General features: G+C 40.7%; 1 protein-coding gene across 1 annotated transcript in view; it reads right to left on the reverse strand.

The window, feature by feature from the left end:
- Positions 1-5,771: 5,771 nt before the first annotated feature.
- ADAM22 (ADAM metallopeptidase domain 22) overlaps positions 5,772-23,023 on the reverse strand; it is a 136,065-nt gene continuing 118,813 nt past the window's right edge. Inside the window, exons 28-31 of the mRNA XM_010562646.1 lie at positions 21,921-22,021; positions 21,294-21,360; positions 7,920-8,043; positions 5,772-6,583 (exon numbers count right to left, since the gene is read on the reverse strand). Of these exons, the coding sequence (XP_010560948.1) occupies positions 6,563-6,583; positions 7,920-8,043; positions 21,294-21,360; positions 21,921-22,021 (313 nt within the window). The 3' untranslated portion in view covers positions 5,772-6,562. The remainder of the gene's footprint in view (positions 6,584-7,919; positions 8,044-21,293; positions 21,361-21,920; positions 22,022-23,023) is intronic.

Here is a 23,023-nt window from a genome sequence, read left to right on the forward strand (position 1 = left end):
TGAGCAGGAATTTAGAACCCCAAATTACAATGATTTTATTTTATAAAAAGCAACATTTTGTTTAGCTACATGAAAGCCAGATTCATTCACTTCAACAGCCCAATACCTGTAATGTTTATGACAAAGATATCACACTCAAAGCTATAAAGTTGTAAATTGCAATGCTTCATTTTGGTGTTTGTCAAAATCTTAGTTCCTATTACATCAGGTATGTTCTTTAAAGGATTTTAACTAGCAAAGACAACAATATGGTATAGATCGGTTGTTTTTGCTAATACTAGCCCAGGCCCTCCAAGTGATTCTCCTTGCCTCTCTAAATGTTTTACCAATAAGGGCTAGTATGAATGAAAAAATAGATAGCCTTTTTTTACAGCAATGCTGAAGATAAACATTAGCGCAAAATGAAGCTGGCAGAGCCAATTGGTATATACCACCCCAAAAGCTTTGCTGAAAGAACTGGTCATACTGTAAATAGTGTTTTCTCCAGCGGATTAAAAATTCTGTAATGCTTTGCTATTCTGAAAAAAATATTTTGCATTTATGCAACAATAAAAATAAGTACTGTATTCTATATAAAACATTACCTATTGTAATATATTTTTACCCTTAAGAAAAGAAAAATCAGGTTATATAGTCACAGTTTGAGTATGTTCTGGACTGTATTTCCAAGCATAAAATATGCAGAGTCTCTACACAGGCAGTGAGCAGGAGTCCTTGTACCAATAACCAAAATAAATCAGCATTTACTGTTATACAGAGCCTTATGATATTGCATGATTAGCTGCTAGCACCACTATACTTACAAGGTCAGTCAGGCCTATATACAGAATTTCTAATGTGGTTGTAAAAATAGACTCTCCATGCTAAAGTTAGAATATATAAGGTCTTAAGGCCTCATGTTAAGATTTTTTTTAACCAAAACTTTTTTTTATTCAGAGGAATACAGAATTAAAAAAAAAAATTAGCTTGTTGCTTTAACATTTTATGCTCTAGTAATTAAAAATAGTGTAAGAAAGACACCTATACTTCTCCCTTAGAGAATGTGTTTCTTTTTAAGTGCTCTGCGCTTATTTTCCCCCATCTTCCTCATCTCATTCTGAGTTATATTGGAATTACAGTCTGTCTACGCAGCAGAAGTTTTTAAACAGTTTAAAGCTGGCTTAGCTAAAGTGATTTTGAAACTGGTGTAGATTGGATTTTAGAGAACTAAAACCACCAGACCTGGCTAAGTGAGCCAATTTTGAAGTCAGGTACAAAGTTTCTCAAGTGTGAGCAAACAACCACATTTCTGTGTTCTGAACGTATTTTTACTGCTTGTTTTTGTTACTTGGCTGAGATAACAATTTAATGTTGACTGTTGTAGTGCTTTTCCAAATAGTTGCAGAAAACTTGTGGAATGCCAAGGTACCACCTGCTGGGTGTATGAGCTACTGTTTCCAAAGCTTTAGCTTACATCAGCATCCATACTTGAGGCACCAGAAATATTTTCGTAAGCCAACTTGGAAAATACTCAGGTCAAAGGAGTTTTTTAGTGTAGATGATAGAAGGTATTACTTAATTTCCTGTTGAAATCACACTTAAGAGTCCTATCTGTATTGCAACTATGCCTACACACTCAGTTTCACCATTTCCTTTTTTCCTGCTCTATTAGAATAATAGTTATGTGCACACAGGAACATTACCCCACCATGCAGTCATGGGATGACAAGCTGTACATATGTGTGCAGTTTATTCCTATCTGTCTTCAGGAAATCTGATCAAAGTTAAATCCCATATTGCTGATGTCTCATATGGTTTGGAAGCCATGCAAATAGTGGGTCATCAGCTCAGCTGTCTGATGGATAATCCATTCTGGACAAAAAACTGGCTTCAGAGAAGACCAGAATGCTCAGGCTCTTTAAAAATGAGGTAAATAACCTCACACTGTGGTTGATAACAGTGGCCCAAACAGTCTGCTAATGATACAGACAGATACTCAGATAACTTGGAGAAAGAAATGGATGATCTTCAGACTTGCAGCAAGAGAAATAGGACACAGCACAACTTTTAGGTTCACTGACTTGGCCTTCAACAATGCGAGAGGGTGAGAAAGACACAGGATGACTGAGCCGCCAAATGGTTTTACCAGTGCAAATCACACATGAGACATGAGGCTCCATCACCTACACTGTAGCAAGAGCAAAAGATGTGTTAACAGCACTGGAAAGACCTTATCCAGGCCACTGTGTGGAAAGGTGACAAACTTAGCAGCTTTTTGATCTTAGCCAACTAACACAAGAGGTTCTTACTAGATGTAATTATCATTCACAGAAATGCTTTTCAGTAGGAGCAGAAAGGGGATGGAAGAGAAGAGAACAGGAGCTTGCCGAGTTTTACACTGGAGTGTGATAATTTTGCTTACGACGGCTCGGTGTGGGATTCAATGACAGGGCAAGTCCTAAGAGCCAGCTTGTTATCCTGTAGGATTATGGAGTCTCATCATTCTTTCACATTACACCCTATCCTGTTCATTAATGGATTCATTAACGAAATGACTGCAAATTTGGTCAGAATTTGTAGTACATGCATGCCTGTAACAGTGTATGTACCTATCCTTAGCTCTGGTTTTGAAAATGATTGTCACATTGGTGTTGACAAGACCACTCAGTTCATTTAAAACCAGGAACAGGGATTCAGGTAAGAGGACTTCAGTACACTAGCTACTGACACAATTTCTTTTTTATTTTAATTCAGGCTATAGCTCAAAGGTCCGTTTGTTCATTAGCACAATCAAAATTACCTAATAAGTGCATCAGCTTAGCAGGTTCAACATCTCATAAATGAGGAACTCTTAAACCATTTGGAAGTAGCTATCTTCAAAGTCAAGTCACACTTCAAATGGGTAACTGGCAATTAGTGACTTAAGTTCACAACTGAAGCAAAGATAGGCTGTATAAAAATTAACAACCTCTTTAAAACTCTGATTTAAATATAACAAAACTGTATGTAAATTATCAATCACAACCATTTCTGGTATATTGCCTGAGTATATTCACCAAAAGTCTATAGTATGGATTACTGAAGTTCGTAACTCAACAAATCCAGAATTAGCAAGTAAATTTTTACTTGTTAAACTGTGGCATCATTGTGCAGCGTTATTATTTGGATACGATCTCTATTTTCCAGTCTCCATCAGTTAGTCATATTAATTTTATTTTAAATCATACAAGATTCTTCTCCCACGTTGAAATACATAACACTAACTTAAGTATAGCTCATCCTGCGGTCCTATGCTCATATGGACAATTACTTCTATTTGAGAAGAACTGATAACCTCCCCACTTCAATAGGCATCTACAGCATAGCTAGAAATAACTAGTTCATTTATTAAAGTAAAAAGAAAAACAAAAGCATGAGTCTCAATGAGTCAAAATGACTGAGCTATCTTACTGACAATACAAGTACTTATTTTAGACTGGATGAGGTATTATGCGGCAATTTATATTGCTATTGCCAGTGTAACTAACTGCAGTGGATAAAAATGTTTGCAATCTTCAAGGTTATTAATCTGGCAGCTTTCCAACACACTACGTTTTAAAAGTAGGAACCCACAGAATGTGAGAGAAACAACTTCTCTCTTTGACCTGCATTGGCTTTGGAGGCTCACACAGCCCTGCCAGTTCAGGTTTTGTGCAACGACAAGGTCTCCAAGTTACCAACCCAATGCAAAGTTCCCTGCAGAAGAATCTTGCAAAGACCCAAGTCCTGTGATGTTCTCACTCTAGGCATCAAAGTGGAAGTCAATATTTATTTAACTTAAACTTAGTGCTCATAACTAGACTTCCAGTCACTACATATCTCCAAACATGAAAGTGACTGTTAGACTACACACATAACTGTATCATCATATGCTACAAATGAATTATACCAAAACAAGAGAGAAGCTCAAAGTACATACTACATTGAAAATTCATCAGGAGAGCCATTTGTTAGCAAAACAAAAAGCTATGAACATTACACAAAGAGCCAGTATGTTATATGCAGTTCTGTGTGCCAAATCTTGCTGCTTCTTGATAAGGCAAATGGAAAGGGAAGAGTAAACAGTGGTAAACATAAAATATGCACAGAAATCTAATAGGATTATTCAGAATTACATGCCAGTTTGTATCCAAACAAAATACCATAAAAGGCACATGATGAACAGGCCAGTTAGTTACTAAAGACAAGGTACTAGTATGGGAGAGAAAAACAGCTTCCAGGCGACAGAGTAACACAGCGGCTATCAGGTTAGCATAATGTCCTAATGTGGTTGAACTCCTTGAGGGTCCTGCTCAAAGTCCAGTGAAATCAATAGAAGACATACTGATTTCAAGTGATTATGGCTCAGACCCTAATTTCATGAGCTACACGCTGCCCACTATCTTTCATCCAGTTACCTACACTCAAAGTAAATCTTTGCAAAAAATATTCTTCAGTGCTGATGGACATTAACTCCTCACAAAAGTGCAGAATCTTTTCCTAAAGCACTTAGAAGTGACTGGCTCCTTCCAGATGGTCTGTCTACATGCACTAGTGCTCACTCATATTTGTCTTTTTCCAAAATACTTACCAGAACCTGTCGACTGTGAAGGAAAATCATTTGAACACCAAGGCCAGTATTTTGTCATAATCCAACATACAGCCTAATCATAAAATATAGTGCTTCTAAAAATCTTGCATACTTTACAGTTGCTGACATCTTTAAACATTTCTTAATTTAATCTTACATATATCTGACTTTATCGAGAGACTTAAAAGTTAAAAAAATATATTAAAAGGCTGCAAGTGTTGGGTTCACTTATTAAAGGAAACGCATGAAAGAGGTAGAAGATTCAGAAACACCGTAGATGCTCCCATTACAATAGTATCTAATTGATCATACAGCTGTTGGGCAAGGTATTCAACTGCACCACACAGAATCAGGTGTTTTATTCTGCAATTGTACCACCTGAAGCTAAGAATTAGTCAATTTTGGAAAGCTGGAGAATTATAAACTGATTTAATATGGTCCAGTTTCTTACTGACTGAAAATTCCTAATCAAAAGACATTTGTTTTACAACAACCTTTAGAAGTCTCATGTGTTAGAGAACTAACCATCCACTTATACACAAGATTAACATCTCCATGGTAAAAGATTTGTTCCCCCACACCCTGCTTTTTTAGGCTAAACTCAGTTGTACTCAGTTTAATGCCTCAAAAAATTGTCAAGGGGCCTTCAGGGGCAGCAAGCATAGCGTTCAAGCGCACAGTAAAGGTGATTCCAGTAACAGAAATTAAAAGACAGCAATGAAACTGGCCACTTGCCCAGCAATGTTATTATCTAGTGCAGTGAAATCGTTATGCTTCTCATAAGCTACACCTTGCCATCTAAAACAGTGTCTGAAATGCTCTATCAAAAATACACAGCAACTCTCACCAGGAGGACTTCACATCACCACATCCTGAATGGACTACTACTTACAAGTATTCCCAAATGTCCAGTAAGTTTGAACTGCGTATTACTCAAAGACTCTGTTGTCTGCCAAATCATTCCTGATTACGGCTGTGAGAGGATACACTGGTCATCTCGCTGAACAGCGTATTCTGGCTGGTTCCTCTTACAATGATTTAAGACAAAGTGCTGCTGTACTTGTTTCTGCAGTCTACCATACAACTGAGATTGTCAAGACAGTATAAGATACTGAAAAGATAGTACAGATTTTGGTCAAACACCAGTTTCCAAGAGACACGGTTTTACAGTACTGTACTTTCTGTATTTCCAAAGTTGTCTGCTCGTAATATTAGAAAATTTGAAGTGTGATGATGTTAGTCATGACTGTTTCTTTCGGCATTTGGCAAAATACACTTATGTATAACAGCTATTTTTGACATTATCAAATGTTTACATATATACAATCTGTATACTGAGATTATAAACACATAAGGTAAAAAAAAAAGATATAATCCTTGTTTGTTTGACATTTGTGTCAAATAGTTGCCTTTCAAAGCTTGAAATCCTGTCACAAAAAAATCCTATATTTCTTACTCCTGCATGCTAATTTCTACTACAGTATGTCGTTTATCCCTTACATGTGGAAAGTAAAGAACACAAGGTTCATGCATACAGCGTACAAGTTTACATTGGCTGGGCTCTCCAGGAGGCGTGTTCCCAGTTCCACTCTGGTCTGACTCAGGACTGCATTAAACCAGAGAAAAACCTTTTTTATGCGGGACTGGCAAATGGACTGCAGTTGGGATTCTAGGTAAGTTTATCTGTCATCATGCGGAATAGCCTTGTCACATCTGGGCTAATTATCCCCTGTTAATTGTTATGATTTCGGTTGTTCATCAAATCCATAAAATACTAGTCAACAAAAAAGAAAGAAAAAAACCACTGCTTTTTTCCCTTCCAGGTGAAAGGAGGTTCTCACTGTGATCATGGGCATCTCTGTTGAGCTTTCAAATTGTCTGAAGAGCAGATGAATGTGCAATGACTCAGTGACGCTGAGTTTCTATAAAATTCGAAGTAAACAGTTCTGATGTCACCCCAGGAAAACAGTGCAGCTAAATGGACGTCTCCCATAGCTGGAGAAGGGGAAAAGGAACACAAACACACACTGAACACCAAGATAGAACAGGCTGTTACCCAAACAGTGTGACGAGCTTGTTTGGGGAACTGCATCTACATCACTCGAGTCACCAAGGCTATGCTCTTGGTCTCCTCCCAGCCTCTGGTGGGTATCTGTTCAGACCACAAAGTCAGCAGTCTCAAGCATTTCAGCATGACCTGCAGTTGGCATAGTAAATGTCCACAGCTGGAAGCGTGGAGAGTTTGAAGGAAAAATGTCAGTGTAGCATCAACTTTGTGTCAGACAGCTTTTACCTTATAGCTCCACTAACGTTAGCGTAATTTCCCACTCTCTTGTGCCTAACTCTGCTCAGAGCAGCATGTATTTCTGCCATGGGTTTGAGCTAGTGCCGAGGCAGCTCCAGGGCTGAGAAACATCAGTGCAGCCCTTCCCCCAAGCTGCTCTGCTCCATATGCACGTGGGACACCCTGTGCTGCCCCTCACAAGGCTTTCTGCCCCAAGCAGGACGTGAGGGTAGCAGCACGCAGGTCGTCTCAGCAGCACTCCACTCCTTCTTTTTCTTGGAAAAAAAGGACAGAGAGCAGAGATGGGAATCTCATCTGCGTCAGGAACACGAACTAAAGCTACCACAAGTAAAACTCCAAGCACATTTCAGAGTTTTTTTGCTTATTCAAGTATCTGCTATGTCTGAATTGATACAAAGGGAGCAACAGCTAGCGTTGCCTTTTGGCAGCAGCTGGAAATCTCTGCCCGCAGAGCAGCATCACCATCTACAGCATGTTCCAGTGGTTCCTGCCCACCCTGGGGGGGCCAAGGTGGGCTCAGGGCACGTGGCAGCAAAGTCCCTCCAGGTCTGCAAGGGCTTGATACAAGCCCTCCACCTTCTCCTTAACTGCAATATAGTTACCCTTCCATAAAGCTGGAAAGCAGCTGTCCCCCAGCCTGAATCAGAGTTGCTGGCAGTGTCAGCCCCCTGCAAGGGGTAAGGGAGGAGAGCCAGACGCACCGCCTGCTCCAGGGCTGCCCGTCCTCCGCAGCCCGAAGGCTGCCTCAGGCACGCTCCCAGCTTGAAGTAAGACAACCAGTGAAATCTGGGCTTTGGGGCAGGTTTAAGAGCAACCTGAACGGATATCTGTAAACATGGCCACCGAGGCTGCCCTAATCGCTGCCAGAGGCTCGGCCTTCGGCAGCTTCTGGAGTTAAGGGTGTGAAGGAAACGCCACTGCTGCTCCCGCTGTTAGTCAAAGATGCTGATCTGCCACGCTCTCCTTTCAAAAAACTACCAGTAAATCGAGTCACTGATGAAACGCACAGAGAAGAGGGACACATACCCTGGCACTTTGCCTGTTGGCTTTTTTCTCCTCGTCAGGAAGCGGTGGCATCGGGTAAGGGTATTTTCTGCTGGAAGCAATAGATCCAGTGGACGAAGATGGAGACTTTGCAGGAGACAGTGTCCTGAGATGTTGAAACACACAAAATAAATGTGATGTTTTCAGGTCCTAGCACTGCAACAGCAACTGCCATTACTCTGAAGCTTGGTTCAGAACCAAGTATATAGTTTATTATTAGCTCAGTATCGGGGGGGATAAAGTTGTTTGATCAGTAGTCTAATAATTTCATGATACGAATAAAGGTATTTATAGCTTTCAGGAACACTGGAAGAAAAAAAAGAAAATTTCCTACTTCTTATTAGAATTGTAATGCATAACAAAAATTATTTCTTAAACTGTTTTATATGGTACTGTAATTAATCATTATAAAATTAACAACCAAATCTGCAATTGAATAAATACAGATCTAAAAGATAGACATAGCAATATGAAGCCTAAACAGAAACAGTGATGGTATAAATACAAGCTGAACAATGTCTTCTGCCAGTGACTAAATGGCATTTATCAGTGTCTTTATGCATATCTTACACATCTCCTATATTGCTGCAAACATAGCAAATAAATCTATTCTTTTATAACACATTAATTTACACAAATGCATGCATTTGGAGGCCAAACTGTTAGTTGTGAAGTAACAAAGGCATATACAAAGTGCTAATAACAAATTATTAGACATGCAAGCATCATACAGTGCATATTGTTCCAGCCAAAGAAAGAGTCTGATGAGAATATACAAAAATGGACTGATTAGTCAATGGCAATCAGCATTTCTGTACAAGGTGAGTAGAGTAAGCAGGAGCAAGTAAATGTTTGTATCACATGAAAGGCATTCTTTTCATGTCAATAAGGCAGCAGCACATTATTGACTGAAATTTTATACCCAAGAAAAACTCTTACGCTTCTGTTTTGAGATTCTGCACTTTTCCCACTTGAGAGGTTCCTATCAGGCTCTAAATCTGGGCAGAATAAAAGGGGAAAAAAGCCTCAAAGTAGAAAAATTGAGCTACCCTGGCCTTCTTGTTCTGTTTTGCAGACTAAGGGCATTTTTCAAAGGAGGCCTCCCACTAGTGCAGGCACACCACCCAGACCCTCCCTGAGCACTGCTGCCCTACTATCTTCTGAGCTTAACGCATCCCTGAAGATGGAAGGTTTCCCTCGGTTTCTACAGACAGGTCTTCCAAGGCCCTCAAATGCAGCAGCAGGCTGCGCGTTGTGCAGCTGTAGACCCCAGTGATGAGCACCGTCACCGATACCAAGGAGCCACAGGAGCCACCCCGGCAGACAGCCCCACATCCCTGGCTCCAGGATTTGCAGGATCATGTCATTTCATCTAGAGAGGATTACAGACAAGGCAGGGACTCTTTGGCGTCTGGAATTGTTTCGTATCTCTATTACTAAATGAAATTAATTTACCTTTAAATAATTATTCTTTTATTTTGGACTAGTGTATCATTTTCTTGTGTCTGTAGCTCCCTACAACAGCACACTCATCTCCCATACAAACAATGATTGATGGTAGCCACGAGCAACAAGGTGTCAATGGAAATTATATGGTGAGAGCTCTCCAATCTGGCTTATGATGCTTTAACGCCTCATGCGGTAGCCTCTAAGTTCAGCACCTAAAAGATTTAGGCTGGTACAATTATCCAAACGTGGAAGAGCACATCTTCAGCACATGCACTTTGATCACCCATTAAGATGAACTGGACATACGTGAATGTTTTCAGGAAGAAAATTTCAAACAGCTCCTGCACTATAAAACAAGCTTTTCCTATGTCCAGCATCACAGATCTGGGCACCAAACTGCACTTGCAAGAAAACAGGTTATTTAAAAAAAAAAAAATCCAGGGAAAGGTTCTCAACAGTGCCCTGCTGTTCACTACCCATACAAGTCCTCTCACCTCTGCCCACACTTGGACTGATAAGGATCACTAATAAAGTACTAGTGGATCTAGAATGAAAAAAAAATAAGGAGAAGAGAAAGGAGGGAAGATAAGGAGAGCAGATTTTACTATTATTAGTAATCCAATTATTCATGAATTTTGCCCCACAGCTGCAGGAGAATTTAAAATGCTCATGTTTAAATTTATAACAATGCACCTAGAGATTAGAAGCAAGAAACTGGGGATGTTAGATCAGACTTGGCAAGCCCTAGCAGAAAGCTGTTTATATAGGTACCACAGCCAGGAGGTGGCACGCAGAACAAAGGCACCTCCCATCCCTTGTGCTACAACCAGGGGCCAACATCACCTCCTGCACACCACAGGCTCTTCCCACGGGTTATTTTAGGCACTGTAAGAGCAGGCCATGGTGAGAGGGAAAGCCATGGCCAATCCACCTGTCCATCAGCCTGAGCAGGTGATCCTGGAAGGAGCAGTAACCCCCCAAGGATGGGGCATCTTGAACGTTTTCCCTGCACAGCATGTCCTCTGACCAGGATCCCTAACTGAGCCTTTAGCCAGGCAGCTTTGCATCATAACTGAAACACGATGCTGCCTTTTCAAACGATTTTGAAGCCCAGACCTCCAGGGTAGCTGCCTACATTTCCTTCTTCTCAACCCCCCTTTGCGTTACCTGCTCAACTACAGTTTGCACCCCTAACTGATGTGCACATCGCTGCTCACCTGCATTTGCAAATCCACATCGATACATCGAGGATGCAGTTGCACACTTACAGAAATGACCTTGCCCTCCCCTCACAGGGCCTCCCCACTTATTTTTGCTACAGTTACAGGCTGGTTTTTGTGATCTTTAGTGCCATCTACTGTGACTGTGAAAACATATCACTACTAACCGTATGCTCACACATCTTACAATGCGTCTTGTGTGATAAGCGTAGTTGTTTGAGGTGTTTTTTACCACCTTTCAGGTTATGCCCTGCAATTGTGTGTGCTGTGTATCCCAGATTTACATATACTTTAAATGAGAAAGAGCCAGACATGACGTTTCTCATTTACAGGATGGAAGAAAGACAGCATTCAGGGACACTTGCAAGGTAATGCTGGGGTTAAAGGTAGGCAAAACTTTGCAGTTTTGGTCAAGGGTGGGATCCATTTAGCTTTCACTGGGGTTTTAGTTAGCCTGCTAACAAATCCATTAGCTTTCATGCCAAATGTTGCTTCCAGCTGAAATTTATAGAAGAACCTAGCACTGCGTTCTGCCCTGTACACGCCATGACAGAGATTCAGAGGTTTTAGTGCCAATCCCAAATGAAGCCATGCACCTCAAGGCACCGCAAGAATTCTAATTTCTGACCAGAAAGCAAGAGGTACTGGCCATTTTGCACCTGTCTTTCTGTCCTGGAAGCTGAAACTAAGAGTGTGGGGAGACCATGCTGTGATTCACAACAAAACACTGTGGCAGCGGGAGGACATCTGCATGCGCTCTCCTGCAGCCAGGCGCCTGCCTGCTCTGCCTTCTCATCACCTCAACAGGGAGAGTGTCGGCCCACAAGAGACGGTGTGAAATGTGTCGCCCGGTCACACAACTAAACGTCTTGCGACTTCGTCTTGCGTGTCATTTTAGCTGAACTCAAGGCAGGTGGCCCTGACAGATCTGAACTGTTCACAAGCTGTGCTTGATTCTGTTTCGCAGACTAAAATAATTTAATGAAATCCAATTAACATTCAACCCGGTGAAAGTATTTCAAGCCCAAAGGCAGATACTGTCAGCCTAGCCTGACCTTTGCTGCTGTGGGTTCAGCTCTTTGTAGGACATCATCAGCCTAAATCATCCTACATTAGGAAATTGGGATCTTCTAAAAACACTGATGTGGCTAAACATTTTAACATTTTAAATGCAATTCCTTTTAAAAACCACAAATGTGCTCAAGTTCCCTCAGAAAGTGCAGCAGCAGAGGGGAGGCTCAGCTCGCGGGGGGCTGCAGAAGAGGCTAAGGCTGTGGTTTGAGCCGTCCGCTTTAAGAACAGTAATGGCCCAGAAGCAGGCATTCACACGCTTTAATGAATTCTTCTCCCTAACTCTTGAAATGAAATCCTGATCCTACTGACATCAATAGACATTTTTTTCATTGTCTGCCAACAAGGCCAATATTTTGCTTTGGTTGTAATGGAGAAAACTTTTTTTTTCTTTAAACACGACCTAAAGCTGCCTCAGCAAGAGCAGGGAGCTAGTGGCTGGTCACAGCTCTGGCCTCAGCTGGATGCTCACAGAGAAGGCAATGGACCTGGCAAAGCAGCAGAGCCAACTCTGGCTAATGATCAGCTGAGGAAGAGCTGAGAAGAAATCGAGGAAGAAGACAGCCAGGACATCAAAGCACATCAAAAATAGGAGGGAAATTATAGCCTGTTGTCTCCTGCCTTCCATGCCCCTTGCCAGTGCCCTTCGGATATGGGGTGGCCATTCTCCTTCTGGGTATGTGTCTTGGGTCTCCCTCTATAAAACCTGTGTTTTTTGTAAACTATTTTTCTATTTAAACAACTCCTACAGAATCTAAGTTACTGTAAATATTTGCATTAAATCAAATGTAGGCAGCTCAGTGCTTCAGTAGGTGCCTTCCAGTCTTTTTTTGTCTATAATTATCTATAGAAATGCCACATTTGGGGATTCTGACAGTTTATTTTCTGATACCACCATCCTGAGTCTTTTAAGATTCAGTAAGGATTTCGAGTAATCCTTAACCGTATTACGTAAGATCAGTCTGTATGGTAGCCACTGTAATTAGCAGTAACAAAATAAGCAGTAATATCACACTGGTAAAACAGCACACCTTGCAGCAAAGCTGAAATCAGGGAAAGGTTTCCTGCCCGGGTTTATTGCTTGGGTTACACAGCTATGGCCTGGCATGTAAAATTAAAATCTAGCCTATACTTTGAGTAGGAAAATGAGATTTTTCTTTACAGATCTTATTTTCTTACTGAAGGGAATCCCACAGCTGGGAGCTTTCAGGCACCAGAGACACCAGCTACTATTATTATTATCATTAATAAAAAGTAATTATATAGAAATACCCATTAGACTTGTAGACTAGAAAAAAATTAATAACTAGGACACCAGGTGACAGAGAGAAATTTTGATTTATACAGATTTTTTTCACCTAATGGAGAAAGTCTTTGTGATACCCAATATCTCTATTTTCTGAAAATCTGCATCATTCACAGGAACTGTAGGAAGCATTTTTGTCTTTTTTTGTAATTTTACTTCACTCTACCTGCAACAGCACCAGTCATCAACACATTATTCCTAAAACCATAGGGAGACACGCAAAACAGCAGTGTTACTTTCAGGCTGTCTTCAAAAGAAAAGACAAACCAAAGATTAGCAACAAAAATACTACTCAGCTAATTATCTGGCATAAATATCTTATCCTGGGCTATGATTCCTAGTATCAGCTGAACAGTCTGACTTCATCCTTTCTGGTTCATCTAACAAGGTTTGGTTTGTTTTGTTCGTGAATTACTTCACAGGTTCAAAACCCAGCCATGTGATGTTCCTAGGAACACCATTCCTAGGAACAGCATTTTCCAGTCTGTGACATTAACCAAAACTGCACCTGAGTTTTGGGGAGAACCTCTCATAAACCCATGGCAATTCATCCCAGGAGAAAATCTGATCCTTTGCCTTCCATAATATGCCAGCAGAATACTTCCCCATGGTTACCTCAATTAATTAGGACATATAGGTTTCTAAATTTATTCTAGTTTCTCTCTCATTTCTAAAGCTACTGCTGCAGACAGTCATTAGTAAGCTGCTATGGTGTAAAATTTTTAATTTATGTTTCATCTCTGCTGATATACACCACTTAAAACTCACATGGGGCAGCTTAATCCTCATCTACATGCAAAAAAAATCTTGGTTTATCTCAAATACAATTAGAAACGTGACTTATTCAGTGCAACAGTTGAAAACCCTCAGGGGCGGGGTATGCTCCTATCAATTTAATCTAGTTACTAAATCAAGATATACTGATATTAAAAGATGAAAACCAAATTAAGAGTATCCACACAGGAATTGAAATCTGTTTAACTAAACCAATTAAAGTAAAATATTCTAAACCAGTGTTATCATCATATTCCATCAATATCTTTGTTTACTGTGACCAAAGGGCTTCTGATACAAACACCCTGAAAGACAGCTATGGGGTTAGATTACAGAGAGTGACTGATGGCCTTGCCTGAACAACAAAGGTCCAGAGGGTATTTTTAAGAAAAGGTTTGCTAATAAAAACACACCTCATTTCTAGTGTGAGCTTGCCTAATTTCACCTTCCAATGACTTTTGGTCATTATCCGTCTCAGTCTGCCTGCTCCATTAAACTGAACAGCTTGAGGCCCTGCAGTCCCTTCTAACGTTTCTCAGGGCTTAAACCTCCCCAGTTCTTGACCATGCTTGTTGAACTGTGAACACCAGAACTGGACCATGTATCCCAATGCTAAAACCAACAACGGTAAAACTACTGGACTCACAATACACCATGCCTGAATGTCCAAGCACCAACACAGAGACCTGGCTGATACTGGTTGGCAAAATCACAACATTCTCCCATAAGCCTTGGATTCTTGTGTCAGGGATTTTTACTTCTTGTTCAGGACTGAGATCAGCACTGGCAGGCTTAAATTTACCTTATTTGCCCTATTTGTTCATTGGAAAACCTTTCTGAAACTTGCTCTGTGATTTAAGAGTTCTTGAAAGCAAACACAAATGGTTTAAAAAAAGTGATGATTTTATGCTCTTTTAAGGCTTTGTGGCATTTTTATTTCTAAAAATTACTAAATTCCCACTCTGCTATTTAATATCTGCCAGTGCTACTATCAGAAAGGAAATGTTTCATTAGCATCTTGTGATTCAACTCCATCATGTTTTTTTCCAAATACACACTGGACTTATTTAGTGACTGTTTCTGCCCTTTTGCACTATTATTAGGTCTACTAATGTAGCAAAATTATTGTTAAGATTCTATTTACTCGTTCTTACCATCCTTCACTGTTTTGGCTAAAGATTTTGCTTTGTATTCTTTTTCTTTTTGTTTCTATAATTCTTGTTTCAGCTTCATTTTTGATATGTCAACTTAGAGCTTCATCAATTTCTTTTATGTTTTATATTATTTGTCATAAATTGTCTTCCATTCTCTCCTATGCTAGCTGATTTTTTCAGCTGATGCAAACTTCTCTCAGCTGTGGGATTGTGTCTTTCAGGAATCTACTAAAATGTTCTCAGTCTCCTGATTCGTGTACAACAGGGAGGCCAGCCTCATACATGCTTCTTCTCTTTAACTTGGAATATATCAAATAATACACACCTTCCCCTCTCAAAAACAAGTGATATTTCGGTTGAACCCTACACTCACTTGTAACAGATTCATTAGTGGTTTGATAAATAGAGCACAGAGTATATTCTCATACATTTAGTTTTCCAATTACAATATATTAATTATTTCATTGTATGCTGAGGGTAAAATACCACTACTTTTTCTTTTTTTTTTTTTCATGTAAATTTTAGTATGCACTATATAAGACAGTGGGTAAAGTCAATGTGTTATGAAACTACTTGCTTCAGTAAATTACATTCTATTTAAGTTAATACTACTTTATTAGTGATAAATATGTCTCATGCCCATAAAACACTACTTGGCATAAAATGATGAGAAAGCTACTACAAGCTATAGATGATGGTGGGAATGCATGCACTACACACACCCTTTTCAATGGCTTCATTAAAACATTCAGAAAAAGAATTGTAAATTGCACATGAAGCCAAAAACAGACATCAAAATGCAGCAAAAGAAGAGGGGCCCTTTGCACCTACAGAAACTTGTATTGATTTATACAAGGTAGGAGTCCCAAGATATTTGTATATGCTGGAACAGCTCTTAAAAATTATATAGAATTAATTTACAAAATACCTAAAGTATGGTCCTTCAGTGTTTTTATTCACATCTTCTACCCACTTAGCTACATTATATTCTCTTTTGAACCATGGGTTTAAATACCTGCAGAAAGCAATGGAAGGAACAGAGAAAGCAGAAGAACAAGAATAGAAAATCTGAGAACACACAGCACAAGCTTAGCAAGGATGTCTTCATCCCCAAAATGCAAGTGACTATGGCAAATAAATCAGTATGGATGTTGGGTGAGGACTAGGCAATGTGTACAACTGCATGAAGAAATCTGACCTACAAGAAGACTCATATGTTTGATTAACCTGGAAACTCTTTGGGATACATCATTCATTTAATGTCTTAAGGGTAAAATTCACTCCCATGCAGAGGGCCAGCATTAAGTTTATCGTCTGAACTCCTCTCATGATCTCAGAATAAAGATGAAGGGGCATTTTGGCTCCAATCCTGCAGTTTGCTTGTTGAAGACATATGTTTTCACACAGCTAGAATAAATTGCAAGATAATAGTCTAATGAGCACAGAAACTTGGGCTTGGCCCTTTCTACAGGAATGAATTTCAGCCTCAGTGTGTTAAAAGGCTTGAATTGTTTGCCACTACAGTGGCACTTTTTACACTTATGTGCAAATAACTCTCTGATTTTTCGATGATCATTTAATTTGGTAGGACCACAAGAAGGTTTAATGGAGGTGGGCTGCAGAGTTATCTCACATTTTACAGAAGGAATCTTGATACCAAACCCACACTTTTTAGGAAAAAGTCTGAGCTGCATACTCATATTAGCTACATGAAAACTCTGAAATAAAAACAGTGTTGAATTATCTGACAGTAATATTACCAGGAAAGAAGAATTTTTTCTGTAACTGGTTTCTCTTAGCCCCCAATAACAAGGTTAGCAAATTGCTCCCCCTCTGTCATGTTAAGAAAAAAGGGCAATGTAGAAACAGGAGTCTGCCTGGTCCAATTTAAAGTCTGTTCTTGTTGTATAAGAATGGCAACAGTTTAACAATTATTTGTGATCACCACCTTTATATAATAGAGACTAGCACACTCTGAAATAGGAAACAAATTGTAACCAAGGAAAAAGGGAAAGAAAATTCCTCTTTAAGTTATTTTCAATATTTCTGGGCCAGTTCTCGCCACCCTTGTTTATAAGTGACTCCAATGACCTCACACATGGGAAGAGGCCTCACAAGGGATTGCTCAGATGAGTAAAGGTTGGGCCAGATCATGTCATTCAACCCCCACCATATTTCAAACCACGTTGACGACAAAAGCAGCAGCACTTTTTCGACTTCTTTTGCTCCTTTTTTGCTCTGGAACTTCTCCTCCCCGCCCCGCACAAGCACAGCCACAGCTCTCAGAAAGTACTCGCCCTCAGCCACAAGTGCTTCTAAGTAGCTTCCTCAGCTCGCTTATTTATCAGGAATCGGGAGTGCTTTATGCTTTCCAGCTTGGGCTCTTAGAGAAAGAAAACATCAAAGGTGGTAGCGCAGCAACAGATGAACTGCAAGTGAAGCAACAGGCTGACACCAGCATCATCAGGAACTAATAAACTTCTGGTTTAGCTTTAATTGTAGGTGCACTACACATTTTCTTGTACTCGCTGCAGTAGTTTTGACTTGCTTTTTTTCATTTGAAAGTGTCTTTTGGTAACCATGAAACACTCCCAATCTGGCTTCCTGTATTGGAAAACAAAGTGTAAGGTGGTATCAAAGCATGCAGTTGTTGCACAACCGTGTTGCAGGGTTTCCTGGGTCTGGTTGTACTACAGACCGTCGTTCACCACCTCAATTCATCTGTTACAGAAAGGTTAAACTTGAGTTACTGCAGACCACTACGTGATACCATTAGAAAGCTCTCAGGCTGATCTTCCTGGCCACATGTTCATTAGTGATGGCCAGGATCTGCATTTTCTTTCACTGAGAAATTCCGCTTTAAAACACAGGTATCCTTACACGTAAGCCTACAGCTAGACCAACAGCTCGATTTGGCTTGTAGCGCAACATGCAACAAGGCAAAAGACCTGGGCTCAAGAGGACTTGTACTCCTCAGGCTGGCGAGGAGGAAGGTTAGCTAGCGCTGCATCAGCAGGAGCACCTCCAAGCAATCACGGTGTTTTGCCACAGTGAAACTATTGTATACTGAGGGAAGGGACTTTTCACGGGATAAAATGGCAGCCCAGAATGCAGGGGCAGGTGAGACTGACCTGTGATCCCGACTCCCTGTTTGGGGGTGGTCAGAACCCCCTGGGCTTATGCCTTGGGCCGGGGTTTGGTGGGCGAGAGAAAGCCCAGGCTCAGATGCATGGGTTACCCTGCTGCAAAAAGACAATATATAATAGAAAGTCTAAGCCAAAGATGTTTGTATCAGTTATAACAATGAGGACGACAAACGCTTATAGGAAAAGCAGAGCAAATTAACAAAGGTCAGAATTGCTATTTGGCAAAACACATGTTCCCTGGAACCTGTTTTAACACAAGCTCCCAATTAAAGTGTCAGCTTATTCAGAAAATTCTCATTATCATTCCTGTATAACTCTGATTTTAATAGAAAACTTGTTTTATCAGGCCATTTCATCAACCCTGTTTCTGAAAAAGCCACAGAAACATTTGGCTTGTTGGCATACCTTCCATGTGAACTGAACCATCTGCCTTTAGTAAAGAACACAAATTTTGTTTTAAAACATCTAGAAACAATTAAAAACATCCCAAAAGAGCTTTAGCAGTCTCCATAGAACTATACCCTTAGCAGAAGCCTTGTTCATGTATCTGTTAGGTACAAGGGGTCACACAAAGGCACGAGCAGTAGATTTTTCAGGAACTGCCCAGTGTGCTTGCAACCCTCCTGTCAGTGCTGCTCATGAGGGCTGCAGAGCTCAAACCTTGCTCAGTACTTCAGAAATTTTGCTTAAATGATTAATGGCATGAATCTCTATCTAGTGCTTGGCTGTATACAAAAAAAAAAAATTGTGCATAATACGTGCAGCTACTGCAGACATGCATATGTCAGATACTTTTGTAGGGAACTGTATTAGTGCACACCTGCTTAAAAAAAAAATTTAATTCAGCACCCAATGAACCCAATTTTCTAGCGGTTAACTACACTGTCTCTACTACTAACAGGTAACAGTGTTACCCCTTTTCTTCCATCTCAACAAGTATGCTTTATTGGACTCCCAGGGGCCACAAAGGTGGATTTTCCAAATGCTGTCCACTGTTTCAGAACAGATTTCAATATTATTCTATATTTCCTAGGGAAGATAAGAAGGTAAATCTGCCTGGGAAAAGCTTTCATGTATTCTGAGGCATCCTCAAAGCAGCTGGTGTTGCTTTTTGTTTTCCTAAATGAGTAAATGCTGGCCACAGTTAGATCATTCTCAGTCAATTTTCTCTGCTCACAAAGGAAGTTATCTCTCTGACCAGAGTCACTGTGCACCCTTGGCAATTATTTCCACTCCCCACCAAATCGACACAGCACGTGGATCATTCAGTGGGAGCTGTCTCTCCAAGGGGTGACAGGCTTGCCAAGGAGACTTGGTTAAGTCCAGGATATGGACCCAGGATATGCGGTCCCATGCAGTCCAGGATAGACCCCATCAGGAGAAAGAGCATTTTCCTGCCTGGCAGGTCTCTCTCAGGAACACACGTGCTGTGCTTCGTCCCTAACAGGCTGCTGCACAGCCCTTGGGAAGTACAAGCCTCCTCCCTCTAGCACCAGGGCCGCTGCTGGGTTGAGAGACTGTAATAAGCAGCAAGAAGGAAAGCAGGGAACTAGGTGGAAATTCAGGGGCACCTTTAAAAGAGAAAGAAATTTAGAGGGAAAAAGATTTCCAACTCATACTCTCTCTGTCTACCCACTTATTTAGTGCTCCAAAGTTCTCAGTGAAAATGTATAATATACCAGCTGAACAGCACAGAGGAAAAAAATACGCCCACCAGCATATTTACTGAAAACAATACTCTTTCCATGCAGTTACGTTCACTCTAGGCTAAAAAGAGCTGATCTGGTTTCATTCTTTATGGACCAATTCAGCCCCAGTGTACACCTCTGCTGAATGATAGAATAACGGTATCATTAATTTAAACTTTTTTTTCTTTTTTCAACAAATTTTAAGAAATACAATTGGAAAATGACGGAAAGCACAGGACAAGTTTCTAAAGAAGAATGTGCAATCTCATTTGTATTCTTGGCAATTTGGTCAGACTAATTTTGCTTTTATCAAACTCTCTCATGCAAAGAGAAAAGAAAACAAGCAAAATAACATTTCAGTAAGAGTTTATCAGCACAAAGCCCAAGAGCTCAAGGGCATTTGGCAGATAAACTCCTCCAAGGGATCTAGGGCTAAAATTTCTGCTTCCATGTTGCCATTTTGACCATGCAATGTTAAAATTGGAATGTGCATCAAACTATTATTTCTGTAATTTGTAACAGAGGGCCTTTTCTATGAACCTTTCCGAGCCTACTCACCTCAAGACAGTGCACTGCAGATGGAAGAAAAGTTTCAGAACAAACTCAAAATGCCCAAACCGAAGAAAGCAGGGCCCAGAGAGGAGTTAGCATTATTGGTTTCCAGCACGGTTGGTATCAAGCCCGTTTGCTCATAGAGGTGCAAAGTTTGTACTAATAATAGGGGGAAAGGGCACTGCCATCGCCACCATGGTCAAAGAAGGGGCCATTCCCGTGTGGCGTAAGTGCTGTAAGAGCAGGCCAGTGCTTGACAAGCCCAGAGATTATGTTTCCAGCCACTCACCATTCATTCACAAAAGCAGCCTGAACCAGCAGGCTTAAGTACATAAGGAAGGCTCTTTCCCTATGGGGAGCACTGCACACATGGGCTCTTCAGTAAATGTAACCAATAAATTAATAAGAAAGCAACTCTAAGCCATACTAGAAAGGTCTGGGGATCAGTCACTTGGTAAGGACTCTCATTACCCATTTATTGCAGGGCTTACTCAAGACTGGCTGTTTCAGGCTTACAATGATAAACTTCAGGGTACTCTCAAAGCAGACAGATACCTCTCCTAAAACCTCCAGGCAGGTACGCAGAGATACAAAATCTCTAACTCTGCAATGGCCCAACCCAAGGTGAAGACAAGGGTAGGAAACAGGTTATCAGAAATTCAGTATTGAACCAGGATACACTCAGCAATGGCAGTTTACTGTAGACAAAAGCCTGCAGTGATGGTGCAGGCTGCCACCATCATTGGGAATTGCTATGGGAACGACTGTGAGGAAGCCTACATAAAAAAGAAAATTGATAGTTAATTTTTAAAGAATACATAAAAAGAGGTTGAAATACATTAGCCAAACCATTTACCAGATTATCAGTCAGCAATCAGAATGGGCCACAGAAAAAAAAATGCAGCTGTCTACTTTTCAGTACTCTTAATCTCCATCTACAAAACACAAATATGAAAACCGTACTTTTTGGCTTTGCTTTTATAAGTTCAGACTTACTCAGTTGAATTAGACCGTGGCCTAAATCTTTTGCCTCTGACTTTCTTTCTGTTTCCTCCTATATTACCTGAAAGAAATCAAAGGATACAGACGGTAAAACAACTTGAAACTCACCTGCGTCCCATGCCAAACTGTATATTCTTTTTGTATCCCCAGCAAAAGAGTCATTACCTCATTAGCTTTAACCATCTAAAAGTCACAGGTCAGCTCCTCTTGATTTACCTCAGACCAGCTAAACTTGACACCTACGTGATCCTTCTCTACTTTTTGCTGCAACTGTAAAAAACTCCTTAATTTCAGCTTTCATTTGAGAAAATCACTACACTTCAGCAAAACCACTAAACACCACCTGATAAAATCACAGAAGCTGGCAAGAGCGAATAGATGACTTCTTTTTCATGTTAGCTCACACTGGAGGAATGGGAGAAATTAAACATCATTTCTATGTGACAAAGCATTGTGCAAAACAGGTACTTGAGTAGGGTACTGCTAAATCCCAATTCCAGGTTAAATTAGCACAATTGTAAGGAGCCATGCTGCTGTCCTAAGATCAGCTAAACTTTCAGCAGAGCAGCAATAGCCCAGAGGCTGGTTTCCACTGTGGCCAGCACTGAGGTTCACACTTACCTTGCCAAGAATTACTCCTAGGCCTCCCATTTTCACAAATGTCTGAAATATGTTTTGTGTCTGGGATCCTTTCACTCCAGGAATGAGATAATCCATTTGACCTGGAACAGGAGGGCTCAGATGCGGTTATTTTTAAGGGTATTATCTCACATCAATGTTAGCTCAGTGGTTCAGAGACTCACATTCCCGAGGCCGGTGACATAACACAGCCTAAGGTCTGTCTGCACTAGCAGAGCATCCAGGATTTCTGGTTAAACCCTGCAGTTATGCTTCACAGCTGTCCCTGCAGCAGTTCGGTGTGCCCACGTTCAAGAGCCAGGCTTCAGCACTGCTTTCTTGCATGTCTGCTGTGGAAAGCACAAACACCAGTGCACACCAGATTTCCTTTGGATTTGCAGCTCTGCCCCAGTTCTTAGCTGGAAGATGCTCTTCCAACTGTGCTCATCTCAAGGTTTTTTTTAACTCACAGTTAAGCACATCCCACCTGCAGGCTGCCCACTCCCTCCTTGTGCTGCTGTAGGAAAGCCTGGACCGCTTCCCTCACCCCACTGCTACCAGTCTCAGGGGCCCAGGAGTCTGTGATGAGCATCCTCCCACCCACAGCTGGTAGCTCCAGTGGAGAGGTAACTGCCTCATTTTTGCTAATTCTGAATTTTTATTATATTTTCTCAGCCAGTCACTGCAGTATATATTCCTAATGCTAAACTCAAAGCCGAAAACAGTCTTTTTATCTAGGTGCTTGGTGCAAACTGAAGTTTTTCTTTCCTCTTGTATACCCTCTAAGAGCCAGAGATGTGTGTGGCAATGTCCAACACATGGGGTTTTGCAACAGGCTCCCTCCTGTTGAACTAGAGCTGCTGCTCAGCTGTTTGCCGCGAGATGTACAATTACATCCAAAACAGAACACAAGAGGAAGTTGAAAACTGGTCAGAATAGATGACTTATTTATTACAAAGAAGTTTTGCTTAAAGGAACTATTTCTGTAGTTTCTAAGTCTGGATACTCTTGCATTTTTCAGTCTCTGCTTTCCTTGGAGGGCAGGCATCTGAGAGATGCTCTTCAGTTTCCAGAAGACCAGGCTAATCACAGCCACACTGAAATAA

The sequence above is a fragment of the Haliaeetus leucocephalus genome, unplaced genomic scaffold (genome assembly GCF_000737465.1).
Source record: "Haliaeetus leucocephalus isolate CR32 unplaced genomic scaffold, Haliaeetus_leucocephalus-4.0 Scaffold0, whole genome shotgun sequence".
NCBI lineage: Eukaryota > Metazoa > Chordata > Aves > Accipitriformes > Accipitridae > Haliaeetus > Haliaeetus leucocephalus.